This window comes from Accipiter gentilis, chromosome 30, assembly GCF_929443795.1.
Source record: "Accipiter gentilis chromosome 30, bAccGen1.1, whole genome shotgun sequence".
NCBI lineage: Eukaryota > Metazoa > Chordata > Aves > Accipitriformes > Accipitridae > Astur > Astur gentilis.
The window spans coordinates 10869103-10883043 of NC_064909.1; the positions used below are offsets into that span (position 1 = coordinate 10869103).

The following is a 13941-nucleotide window of genomic DNA, read 5'->3' on the forward strand; positions in this document are numbered from 1 at the left end:
AAAAAAGATAAGGTTGCATCTAAAATCTACAATTCAGTTCCTATGGATCTGTTTCCCATTTCTTAGATGAAAACAAAATCATCAGCTCAAATAGTTTATTTATCAATGGTGCCACTAGTATGGTTATGACTGTGATGCTGTTGAAGGTACATACATTCAAACTTCTACCTTCCAACAGTATCAGTAGATCAGCATTTTGCAGGCATTACATGACTTTGTGTAATTCAGTGACTGAAGTATAGAGCAGAAGCAGTTTTATCCCTAATTATCCCAGTTCTGGCACAGTTAGGGTACCTTATTTTGCCCAAGTATTTGTATCTGCAGAATAGAATAAGAGTCAATATTACCTCAGTAAAATGATATGAGTTTGAATAAAGAGGCATTTTGGAACCTGTAAAGAATACAGATGATTGATTAGATGGGATTCATATGTCTTTGAAAGGAGAAGAATTTTTATTTAGAAAAATAGTTTATACTTCTAACTCCTAAGAGTTGTATGTAGGAATTTTCCAAAGTGCTGTTTTGCCATTGATTTCAAAAGGAATACAATTAATTTGATAAGATTTTATAAGAAAAATACTTACTTAGAATATTTTGCTAATGACACAATAATGTCACTCTTTCAGTTGTCCACTTTTTCTTTATCCCTATAAATGGCATATCTGGTATGAATATATAAAATATTACACTTTTAGGGAAGTTACGTCTTCACAAGGCAAGAGAGTTGATGTCTTTATCTAAATAAGGAAAACATTTGGTGCTTAAACAAAGACAGCCACAGATAGAGTCAAAAAGTGCACCACTGGTTTATTTACCCAAGCTTATTTAGGGCTTGCTTGCTGAAATGCTAAATTTGCCTCTACATTTTATGGATTAGCAGGTTTACAGCCTACCTACAGGACTATTTTCAGGCATTGTGTCTGACATGAGAACTGATAGCTAGAAGATAAGATGTAGCAAACAATGGCTTACTAAAAGCTGATTCACTGTAAGGCAGCCTGTGAGCACTCCTCACTGTTTCAGGACAAAGTCAGACAGTTTAGTTAAAACCAACTCCAACAATTCCTGAAACTCATCTGTTTGACTTTGTGTTGAAGCAGGAGAAGGATATACCTTCAGGTGCAAGTCAGAGAGGCTTTAGGAAGATGTTGAGGACTGATTATTGTTGGTTTTTTTCCTCTGGAATGGACTAAGAGTGCTCATGGGATGACACTTTGAGTGAGCAACTTTGCCATGTGCTTGGGTGCCGAGCCCACAGGAGCTCACAGCCGGCATGGGCAACCACCCTGTGCCTCGGGGTGCCCCACCTCGGGGCACCTTTGTCCCTCTGCACTGCCTTTGAACCCGGGCCATGTTTGGAGTTGGCCCATTTTCTCAGCTACTGGGAATTGAGGCCCGTTACTCCAGATGAGGAAGTAAGTGGATGTCTTTAGCCAAGCATTTATAGTAACTGGCCAGTGTTGATTGTCTTGTGATGTGAAAAGGGACAAGAAAGTGTTTCCTGCTCCTCTTTTTTGGTAGGTTTCCATGCCTTAGGTGTGAGACAAGCATCTGAACTTAGTGAACTTTGTAAACAGGAAAGTCTTTTGTTACCTTCTTCAGAGAAGGGCAATTTGAGTAATTTGTTTTATTTGTTACAAAATGTCAACAGGTTTATGTCTGATGGTAGAAGACCAAAAAAGCATTTGAAAATTTGTTTTCTTGTGTTGTCTTCTATCAGCTAGTACAGCACAGTAAAAGTTTCTCTGATACATTAGGCAAAATGCTTCTGGGGTCTATTCCAAGGTTAGGCATATATTGCTACTGTGCTCAGAAGCATAGATTACCGTGCATACACCTTGCATGTGAATGAGAGATGCTTGTGGTACACCAGGCAAAATTGACTGTATTTTCATGTTCTAAAATTCCATAAAAAAGAGAAACTTGGAATTGATTCATGAAGTTTTTGATGGAAAAGGAGAAAGAGGTAAAGCAATTTTGAGGGTTTAAGCTTTATTGAAATGAATAATTTGGGGTTTTGGGGGAATATATTCACAACTGCAAATTGCAATTAATAGAGGAAAAAACCTACATATAAAAGGACAAAATATGGAATTAAGCAAAATAATATGCCCAAACCATTTCATAAAGCAGATAAACTTACAGAACTAATTATTGCTTTTTTTTTTTTTAAATCTAAAATTGCTCTATCTGACATTAAGATCTTCTGGGCCATCTAATATAAGTTTATTCTACAACAGACACTAAAGAGAGCCTGAAAAACCTTTTTTGGGGGACAGGGTTAGAGAGAAAAGGGTAGGGGAAGGAAAGGAAGGAAACAGACAGTAAGGACAAAATGGAAATTAATCTAAGGTTTACTAGCTGTAGTATTTTTTCAGTTTCTAGAAAATTCAAATGACTACAACTGAAGACTGAGAGAGATATGATATCAGAGTCATGGCCGCATAATCTTGGACTACAAATGAGATTTGCATTATTTTATCAAAATCTGCCTGAATTCTCAGGAGACAACCCAGCAGAGTTCCCATTCCCCTAGGAATTCCAAGAAAACCTGTTAATTAGTCTCTGATTCATAGAGTCTGACTTTTCCCCCACTCTGGATTTACACTCGAAGATCTTCAGTAACTGACTCATATTAAGTGAATTCATTTCATACATTCCTAATTATTGTCAGTACCCAAGTGCAAGCACACTAGATTTACAGAGAGTTGTGGCAATTGCTCACAGAAACGAGTTACACAACTCACAGAAATGGGAAATGAGAACAGGCAATTTGTGTGCTTGCATAATAACCAAATGATCAAAAATGGCCTAAATAAAGAGAATGGATCATCTGAAAGTGTTTTCGTAGACATGCACACCAGGAAAATGTTTTTGACTGTAGAAAAAAAGCCAAGCAATCAAAATAGAATTAGAGCAGAAACACATGCTATATTGAAAATCTCTCTTGATAATTTATGCTTTCAGATTACAGTGTCAGGCTTGCTTTGACCATCTTTGATGCTTCTTTTAGTTCCAAGAACTTCTTACTTATTTTTGACCTAATATTCCTGGGTGTTGGTTTTCTGTGGGATTGATTTTTGTTGGTTCTTAGGTGGCAGCATTTACATGTTTGTTTTCATAGAGAGACAGAAAGCTGCAGTTGCTTACAGGGTAGCTGAGATCCTGTACTTAAAATGCACAAAAATAGAAAACATTCTCTAATTTAAAGAACTGCTTGCACTAGTGACTTATTAAAAAAAAAATGGATAGCTAAATCTTGCTGCAAGGCAGATTTTCTTTTAATTTGCATCTGCATCTTCATCAGAGCTGTCAGGCTTTTGGTAAGTACAAAGTTTTAAAGTTAATAAAAAATACTACTATGATCTTATTTTATTTGGTCTACAACTCATATTTCCAGCTCTTCATGCAAACAAAAGACCAAGAAATCAAAGAAAATAATGTGTTCTAAGATATTTGCCTGACTTTAGACATCAGGTCTTTAAGCAAAATATTAACTATTTTAGAGCTCCTGGTGGAAAGGTGTGAAAGTTAGGTATGTGAAACTATTCACGTATGTATCACAGGGACTCGCATATGGCACATGTCCATATTAAGAGGTTCTTTCTGTGAAAATCTTAAGAAATGACATCATATGACTGGCCGTGAGCACTGTAATTGCTTTAGTGCTATCCCATACAGGTCTGTTTCCAGATTCTGGGCCCAGATTACCAACCTGTGAAACGCATGAGAAAAAGTTCCTTTTTAATTGAATAAGAGTGGGAATGAGTTCTCTGTAACACAGCCTTCAGACACAGTTTTTCCAGATCATTTTCTTTTTGTCTAGAGGAGTTCATCTATTGGTCATAAAAGAATTGGGGTTATAAGTAGTGGATTGGAAATCAAGCGTGCATGCATGTTTGGCTACAAGTTAAAGTCCCAAGGGTAAAGCCAGACTTTCTTTTAGTGATGATAATATTCCTTTGTTTGTGGATGCACATATTTACAAGTGGATTACAGAATATTTAAGAGCAATAGATAGTTACATTCATTCTCTTAACCCTTCACCATATCTTCAAATATTTAAAATGATATATCAGAAATTTAAGAATAAGGTTATATGACTGCCATATCACCACATCACTTTACAAAGTAGACAGAGAATACTATTTTAGGTGACTGTTGTGACAATTACATTTTCACAAATATTATGACTAACAGACCACTTTTTCTGTGTAAGATTCCTATGTGATATGATTTTCTAGAATATGGAATAACTACGCCATATTATTTTTTTAAGGAATTCAATAAAAGTATAAACAGTATGCCTCAAATTACTGACATCTGAACTTGGCAAATCTCTGTGCATCTGAAGGTAGGGAACTAAATAAATCAGGGTCCTTTTTCAAAATTTATAATTGCGGTAGTCATAATATTGTAGCCCATGGGGAGCAAGAGTGGATGGGGGAGACATGAAAAATTAGATTTCTAAAAAAAGTTACAGAAAATAAAACTCTAAAGATTATGTTATTACCTTCTCCTTTGTCCTAATCAATAACTATTGATACAGTTGAGAAAAGATGCTTAAAAGCCTGTTTTGTGACTGCTGCTTAGGAAACCCATAAATTAAAAAAAAATATTGTAGCAATGTAAGTCTTCCTCCTTTAAACAATGGAGCAAATTTTATACTTTGAGGCACACCTGACTCTCTAAAACATACTGGGGATCTTTCAGTGGCAATTAGACTGCATGATGCATATGCATGTTTCATGTGAATGATGCTTAAGAAGGGAAGAATTAATGGGAACACTGATTTTCATCTATTCATTTATACTAAAGAAGTTGTTGTCTTTTTTAAAACCTTCTGGAACATCTGAGATACAATTATTCAGTCTTTTAAGGGACCCTGGGTAATTTTGGTTCAGGCTTCTAAGCACTTCCTAACCTGTACAATCAGCTGCCCTTTGTAAAGTACTATGAAAATGTAAAACATGATATAAATGCCATGTATCATAATTAGTAACTTACTAGTTTACTTTTATGTGTACATTGAGTATTTTGGACAGGAAATACAGAGACAGAACATACGTGTGTACTTCGGAAGAGAATATGTTATGATGAAATGACTTGTTCAGAAGACTCCTTAAAGACAGCAATAAAGGAAATGTTTTATCTTAGAACAAAAGCATGGTGACTTCTGAATATTACATCACCAAATGAGGAACCCACAAGCAAGACATAATTTTTACTGTAAGTACCACTACTATAGACAAATACTTAATTTAGTTAAACTTTACAGTTTTTAATCAGTTTCCATAACTTAAGATGGTATACCAGAATGTAGAATTAGATTAATTGAATAATTTAATTGATTAATAATGAAATTGGAGAAAATGCCTCAATGACATACATACCCGTTCTAAATAAAGGTGTCTTATTTTAGGTAATGGCCTTTCTTTTGAAATGTTGATTTTGTAGTAAGGTCTGTTTAGACACAACACTTGTGTATGTGCTGAAGATTTACTGTATCTAATGGCATAATTTAGGCAAATTGTATCAGTTACCCAGTATGCTATTACTGAGTGAGAATGCTTATTTGGGAAGTTGGAGATATCCTTAGCTTTGCTTTGATCACAAATATCACTTAAATACTGTGCATATTTATTTACATATAACAATGTGATTATTACTTTGGAACTTGGAGATTAAGAAACTGTTGAATAGAGTGATCTTTACCCAAAAAATCCCACTTAAAACATGCTTTCACTTAAACAGATTAGTGTCAGTAGTCCATCATACAGTCAGATATTGGAGGTCCTTGTGGTTTTATTTGGGAATTATCAGCAGATATGTACGTTTTGACTGGAAAATTTTCTCAGGCCCTGACGAAAATCCTAGCCAAAATCTGAGAAAGAAAAATAATGCTCTAGTTCTTAGGCTGCATGAAAGAGGAAAATCTGTTTGCAGATGTCTATCAAACTAGGTAGGGACATGCATTGGAGGTTTCTGAATTAGAGATGAGTCTTTTGAGCCACCACAAAAGGAGCTGTTCTGGTTTTAGAATATTTCCTTTTTTTTGTGTGTATTTTTTGTTCTGTTCCCCCCCCCCCCTTCCCCCCCCCCCCCTTAGAAAATGTCTGCTTCCTTCCAATGTGATATATGAGTGGTTTTTGTTTGTGAGCAGGAATTTTCTCTTTCTGCTTGCTTGTCTGTAGTTCTCACTGAGCATAAGAGTAAACATAATCTCAGGTAATTGTGTTGGACTGGGGATAAAAAAAACTTATCACCTTCATAATGGAACTTTTAGTGCCATGTAACAGAACTGTATTCTCTGATGCAGTTCTGTTTGCAGAGTTACGTGTCTCCTTTGGATTACTGTCTACTTTTCCAGATTTGTGAAAGAGAACTAGAATTTGTCTTCCTTTTAAATGCATAATTATGCTGCAATGATGCCTTCCAAAATACTTAACACTTTTTATTGAAGGATCACTTTTCCTTGAATTAATTGAAACCTTTATCTTATACTCCTTTTAATGCTTTAAGGTGTGTACCATGGATGTGGATGTTCAGGCTGGAATTTCTGATTAAAAAGTGCAGCCTATGGTGATTTCTCCTTGTTTTACTTTCTTTACTTCTCTGCTCTCTCAGAGTATGAGTGATTACATACTTTTCTCTAGAAGTAGTTTAACATTGCTTTCTGAAGCAATGTCAGCGGCTTTAGATAACCTGTCAACCATTAGCATTACAGCTGAAGATTAAGTAGTTTTGAATCTTTAGGAAGCTGATGAATTCAAGCATTTATTTTTAAATACTGAAAACAAACACCACCATCACCACCCCCAGTTGTTTTCTAACAGTTTTTATCCCATGATTCTAAACAGTCTGGAAAACAGCTGAGGTAAATCATACTGAGGTACCAGGACTGCTGTAGACCTAAGTACAGGTGTTCCATAGCCTGCAGCTCCACTACAAACTCATGACAAATGAAGAATATATTTACAAAGTCTAAAGGAGACCTCAGGCAGGCAGAATGTAATTACCTAACTAGAATTTAAGTAAGGCCCCAGGACCACCTAAGAAAGTAAAGTGTTGCTCGCCGTAAGTAGGGTGCCAGGCAGGAAATGTTTTTAGATTATTTACTACATAGAGTAACCTACAGTGTAGTCATAATTTAAAATTATAGAATACTAAAGAGGAAAAAGTACAGTGTCAGTAATTTTCAACCTAGTAATGAAGCATAATGGAACAGAGCCATCATGCTATACTATGCAATCTACATTTTATAGAATATGTGAATATAACTTCTGTTATTTGCTGTCTATTGGGTGTAATTGCACCAACATAATATTTAAAAGCAAAAAGTACTTTTCAAAAGAAAAGGGAAGGAAGTAGCAACTCTGTCCTCTGAAATGGAATTTTCATATAGGGGCTTGGATTAGTAGGACACAATCCTTTTCTGTATCTATCTGTGGCATTAAATCTGAAGAGTACATTAGAGAACATCTCAAAAGAGAGTTGGTGCACCATATATAGGAAGAAGGTGGAGGTAAATATTAGCCATGGGCTGTAGCACAAACTCCTTTTCATATGAAAAACAAAACATAATGCAAACAAGCCAACAAGATCAGACGTGATTTGCTTTGAAGGTTGTGTCTAATATACATTTAATCTGTAGATCTTTAGGGTTATTGATGCAGTTCCAGTATTTGCAAGACAGGTGTTGCCAGAAAAGCCATAATCTAAAATAAGAAAGGTGAATTAAGAGCAGAAATAAGGAAAAATCATAAACAGCCTAATATCACAAACAGCACCTTAACTTCTTTCTGTGAGGATACTGGAGAAGCTGAGGTGAAAGTCTGTTAAGAGAATGGAAAAGAGAAAATATTTCTGGTATTTCTAAATATCTTAGAAATAGGTATTATGTTTGAAAGCAGAGGAGAAAAAGTAGAAGGCTGTCCCAGAACTGGCAGTCATTGTTTGACTAACTGTTTGCCTTGCAAATATTTTTGGTACATCCTAGATCATGCTCCAGCCAAACGGATGGTGTTTTATTCTTGTAACCTCTGTTCCATTATTCCAGTGGTCTTCAAACTTTATAGTTTTCTAGATTAGTTAAGGAGCGGCATCAATAAATACAGCCAGGCATTTGTCAGCCCACTACAGCTGTAAGGACTTAGTTTGCAGAGATTATTTACATTTATGTATGCTTAGTATGTATGGTTTGTGTTTCTCCTGGCCCTTGGTGAGAATTCTACTGTGGTCAAGATTTTAAATTTGGAAGTATACCGACTGCAGGAACAGGGGAAAGCTGAAAATTATCTGGGAGAAGATAATGAGACATGGTTTGAAAAAGAGAAAAAAAATAGATGGAAATTAATTCCTAGTACTTTTCAAGTATGAAGTAAAAAAGGTAAGCACTACTGACAAAGCATGTTTGAGAAGTTGAGAAGCATTATGTTGAGATTAAGTAGACTTTTCATACTTTTATTTTAATGTGATTGATTGACATAGATAAAATAGATGGTAGTTTAATTTTCTCATATGTATAACCACTTCCCATCTTCATTAATCTGTAATTAAAAGAGAGAGTTTACTTCCTACATCCACTTCTGGAACAGAAAGGAACTGCTCTATGCTGGCAGGCAAATTCATATAACATTCAACATGGTATAACGCTGAGATCTTCAGTATGATGTGGTAAACCACAAAATAACATGAAGACAAATACCTTTTTGGCCCCCTTCCACTGCTTTATTTATTACGTACTTCTTTATTTTTAACTGGTAGAGAGGAAAAAAATACATGATTTAAAGTAGTCATGACACCTTTTAGCAATTTCATGTTTTGAGACAATACTTACTACATGAAACATTACAGTAAATGCATAGAGTTGTCCATGCATGATTTTTGAGTTACTCAAAGAGAGCACATCTTTCTAAAGGGACATCAGAGTGGGCTGGGAGAGGGATGATTTTATTAATGTACTGTTTCCTGTACAGATAAAATGCAGGTTCCCAGTGAAATGTAATATATTGTAGTCCAGGATTTCACAGCAGTCTAGAACAAGTTTGCTGGGTTTTTTTCCTGCCTCCTCTTTCACATCCCCAGAAGTTTAGGCCAGGATCTAAAAATTCCTTTCCTAACTGTTCTGTCTGCACACTTTGACTAGCTGAACCCATAAAGTTTGGGCAGGTTCGTATTCCTGTTGATACAAACAATCAAAAATGTTTGGGCAAAAGAGTTCAGTGTGATTTTTCTGAATAAGCACTGAGTGAAAATAACCATGACTTTGAGTTTTGGCCTCCTGAAGCACTGTTACAATAGCACTCTCCTAAATTAAAATCAGTGGCAAGAGTTGCAGAACATGAGCCTATCTTTAGTGTTCAGCTTCTGTTCCTAGTGTTTTGGAAGGAGATGGAGATCAGCTTTCTTTGGTCACTCTTTATTCTTTGAAATAACATGACTAGCACTTAGCGGATTAAGTAGATGCTAGGTACTCTGTAAATTACTGCAACTGTGATAGATGAAATACTGCTCTGCCACTGTGCAAGGATACAGTGTCAGTGCAAGGGGTTCTAGCGGTGGGACCAAGGGAAGGTGAGTGGCCGAGAGCTGGCAGCAACGAAGCTGTGACACTTAGTGCTCAGGCTGTATGGACTGGGGAAGAAGAGAGAAGAACCGAGTACTAATCCAGGCAAAAAAGACCCTGCTGTCAGAAAGAGGGTGCCTGGCGACAGAACTTTCTGCATGCAGAGAGTTTTTTAACTCTCACCGCTACCAAACTAGATCAAACTGACCACAGTACAGTTCTGCAGCTTTCTATCCCTGTATACTTCAAAGAATTGAAGTCCTTCTGTGCTTTGACTAAAATAACCCCACTTCAGTAAAATAAGAGACAATTGTGACAGATTGAGTTCTGGATTGTTACTTTAATCCTTTTGCTGAAATGCCGATGACTTATAGAGCAGCATTGACAGTAAGGCCTTTTCTTTCTTAAACTTTAGTAAAATCAGCCCTCCAAAAGGAAGACTATGTCTTTTAATTCTTGAAATAAACCCATTGTATTGCAGGGACACTTAACTAAGTAATCAATATTTTTAATTTTATTTTTTTAAAAAGACTCGTGTTCTATGTTATAAAACACTGAGCAAGATTTTAAAAATTGCTCTCTAAAATATGCTTTACATACATTCTGCAAGAATCTGCACTCTCAGATATATATAGACATGCTGTTCTTAGGCATAAAAGCAAAATTCCTTTGCCAGTCCATAATGTTTTAAGTAGAAATCCATTTTAACTACTACATTTATTTCAGAAAAACATGAAGTTAAAAACAAAACTCAGGATTCATGAACCTAGATGAAACAGCAAAAACATTAAATTGCCAACTAGTAAGCTTAAAGCATCAAATTTTGCAAAGTTCTAGTTAGAAAAAGTAGAAAGAGAATCAGGATGTTTTTAGAAACAAAAAGAACATTGTTTCTTTGCTCCATAATACCTAAAATGCTTTAACTAATGCCTAAGTTAAAAGGAAGGCATGTTCTCCCCTATCTAGGGTACATAGTAAATATCGACCTAGATAGAGTGCCTCTTTTTTCTTAATTGAAGCTAAAACTGCAGAGCTTCATTCTTTATCTGGATGAATAGTCCTCTTGTAGCAGATGATAACTTTGGGCCACAAAGTAGCACTGTTAGGCAGCTTTCTAGTTTGAACTTTGGAGTCACATCTTTGATTCTGGCTTATGAAATGGATTTACAAATAAGCAACAATGACAAAAGTCTGCCTTGAAAGTCTGCTTCCAGCAGGCAGGAAATTGCATTCTAAAAATGTGTTGCCTATGTAGGGGTTTGTACAAGTGTGAGGCCACAGGGCTGGTAACACTCCAGTGTGGGAAAGAGTGAACAGAAAAAGTGCCTGCATGTGAGGTTGGTTCACATGCTCTGCCTGTTTTAGGTAAAAAGGGGATATTTTGAAGATACTGTTTTGATTTTAAACAAATGATTTAATATGTTTATAGATCCATGAACATCACTTTTTCTCTGAATGAAGAAACATATCTGAAATATGTTAAAAATTAACTATCATGAAGAACGAAAGGTTGCTTTCATTACTACAGGATATTTGTTCTTGGAATGAATAGCCAAAGGAATTGTGATTGCTGGGAATTAAATATATGTTGGTAAAGTGATATTCATCAAAAACTCCAGGTTTGATTTTTGGGTCAAATCAAAGGCTACTACCATCATCTGGAGTGTCTTACTTCAGGCTATTTTCAGGGAGATCAGTATATCCCATATTAGTTATTTAAACATTAACCTGATCTCTGTTAGATGAAGAATGCCTGCTGCTGGTTACATGTTACAAAAACCCCACCACTTCATTTTAATTTTGAGTCTGCATATAAAACAGTTTAAAAGCCCCAAATATATCCTAATGCCTCTTTGGATCTTGATTAATTTTTTATCTTAGTCTTGGACTCTTTACAAGTTAAAACAGTTACTTATTTAAATGCTTGATGGTGAAATCAAGTGATTCAAAATACATAAACTTAATGAGGAAACTATTTTATTTACTTCAGGATCAAGATTAAGATTATACTGTAATGCTTTTTACTGATGATATGTTGTGGGAAGAGAAGCCCAGGGAAGAATAACATTTTTTCCACAAAATTAATCAGTAGTTTTAGGAGTTGTACTGGAACAATATATTGGACACAGATAGACCAGCTGAAAAGCAACTTAGGGAACTTGTAACCTCACTTTTTCCTGCTACCTGATAAGTATAAAAGTCTCCATATGTAAAATCAGTGGGATTCTATACAAGCATACCAATCCATTCAGAATTGGTTGACAAATAGAAGAAACCCTGCCAATCCTATGTTCCAAGCCAAAAATGTGTTGCTTATTTCTGTATTTAACATGGACCAAGCCTTGCACCAAACCTGAAAAAAATTATTTTCATTTCATATGTTTGTACTAAAAATATTATCTACAGATTATTTAGGAGAAGAATGATTTTGACTCGTTCTCTCCCTCAAAGATTTGGAGTAATATATGCTGTATCATATTATAAACTGACCATCTGTTAATAACAGAAGAAAATCTTTCTTAACAGCCACTTGAATGATGGAGTGGTGGTTGCTGAACTGTTCATTTGAAAACTCACTGAATTGCACAGTAATCACAGAATCTCCAGTTTTATTATCCTTTATGCCACTGGGAAATGCTTGCTATTTTGTTCTTTTTTCATTTTCATCATGTTCCAAACCAGAAATGTATCACTGTCTAAAAACGTGTTGGTAGGTAATAGAGAAAGGCAAGTGAAAGGCCAAATCTCTTACAAACTGGTAAAACCACATAACTTAAATTTAAATAGAAACCACATTATATGACCAGAGATAAATAACTTATGGGTTATAGTATAATTCGTACAATAAAGAACATTATCATTAAGGGTGCCTGGGACCATAGCACTGATGAATAAGGCAAAATTCCCATTGACTTGCCTTTAGATGTGTGCTGGGTTCTTCTCTGGTTGAGGTAAGGGCATTTGTTTGGATTTTCCCTGCTGCATCTAATACCTTCTTTATTTTTTCCCCACTCTTCACAAAAACATGTGTAGAAAACAAGAACTCCTCACTGGGAGACATGCCTACATAATGATTTTATCTTGCTAATATTGCCATTATTCCCTCAAATAGATCTTTCAATTTTCCCACCCACCATTTGCTTTATATTTTCTCACAAAACAACTTAGTCTATTGTGTGCACTTATGTATACACAGAGGAAAGTTAGTAGAATGCTAAAGAAAGTGCTGGCACCATGCTCTATTTTCTGACTTGTAACTTTACGTCTGAAGGACTCTTAAGAGGCTACTGCAGGATCCCTTCAAAGTCTTGTTCTCCCCCCATTCCTTGGTTGACGAGGATAACTTCAGAGACATTACCACCATACCAGAAGTAGCAGGAGGGATGCAGAGGCTGTAACCAGAGGTTGGGCAGATGATCTTTGTCACATGGAAGATGGGACCTCAGATCATATCTCCATCTATAAACATGTGGCTTGAGGTTGTGCAGCCTCAATAGCTCTGAGCTGAATCTTTACCCCCTTTTTGGAATACTCTCACGGTGTAAGTCAATGAGGCCATAGCAGCTGCTGGCCATACATGTTAACCTACACATATACCAAAAGAGATCTGCCTTCAGCCCCACTGTCCCTCTCACATGGAGAAAGCAGAGCCTTGAACACCTGGTCACACATTCAACTAGGAGATTGTATTTGACTATTACAGTACCAGTGCTGCCTGAAATGCTTCTGTCCAACTCTGCTGTAGGAAGGGAGGCAGATCAGCAGGGTCCATCTGTACTGTTCACATGTTGCTGGCTGAGCCTGGTGTACATGTTCTGATCTCTCACATGAACAAGCATTTGCTTCCAAAGAAGTCCAGGCAGACATAAATCAAACATTGGTGCTGAGTGTGACATTTTGAAAATCACAATGAACTTGTATTATATACTTTTTTTAAAGGTGTGCTACCTCCAGTATAACCACGGCTATTGCAAAGAACCAAATTAAATACTGAAATGATAGCCACTACCAATTCATCCAGGAAAAGGTTTCTAAAGTTTTCCTGAGGCCTCTTTTAGAATGTTGTGGTGCTTCAGATGAGACATTGACTACTTTGAAATGTTATTGTAATTATTTTAAGGAATTTTGAAAACCATTGGTCAAGAAGAGTATAAAAACCACAGCTGCACAAATAATCTGGTCTGGGACTGAAGTGGAAACACGTATAGCCCCTGTTGCTGATGTATATGCAGAAATAAGTGATGAAAAGTGATAGGCATCATCATACTTTTGCTTTAATTCAGAAAACCCATGTAAAAATAAACTGTAGGAGACTGAAAGTAAAATTCTATTAATCTATGAGTCACTGCTGCTTGGATTTGATGACCTCTGGA

At 36.0% G+C, this 13941-nt stretch overlaps 1 protein-coding gene across 1 annotated transcript in view; it reads left to right on the forward strand.

The window, feature by feature from the left end:
- The first annotated feature begins 5124 nt into the window (after nt 1-5124).
- Nucleotides 5125-13941, forward strand: part of KCNK2 (potassium two pore domain channel subfamily K member 2) — a 108438-nt gene continuing 99621 nt past the window's right edge. The window contains exon 1 of the mRNA XM_049833606.1: nt 5125-5229. Coding sequence (XP_049689563.1) covers nt 5196-5229 — 34 coding nt within the window. The 5' untranslated portion in view covers nt 5125-5195. The remainder of the gene's footprint in view (nt 5230-13941) is intronic.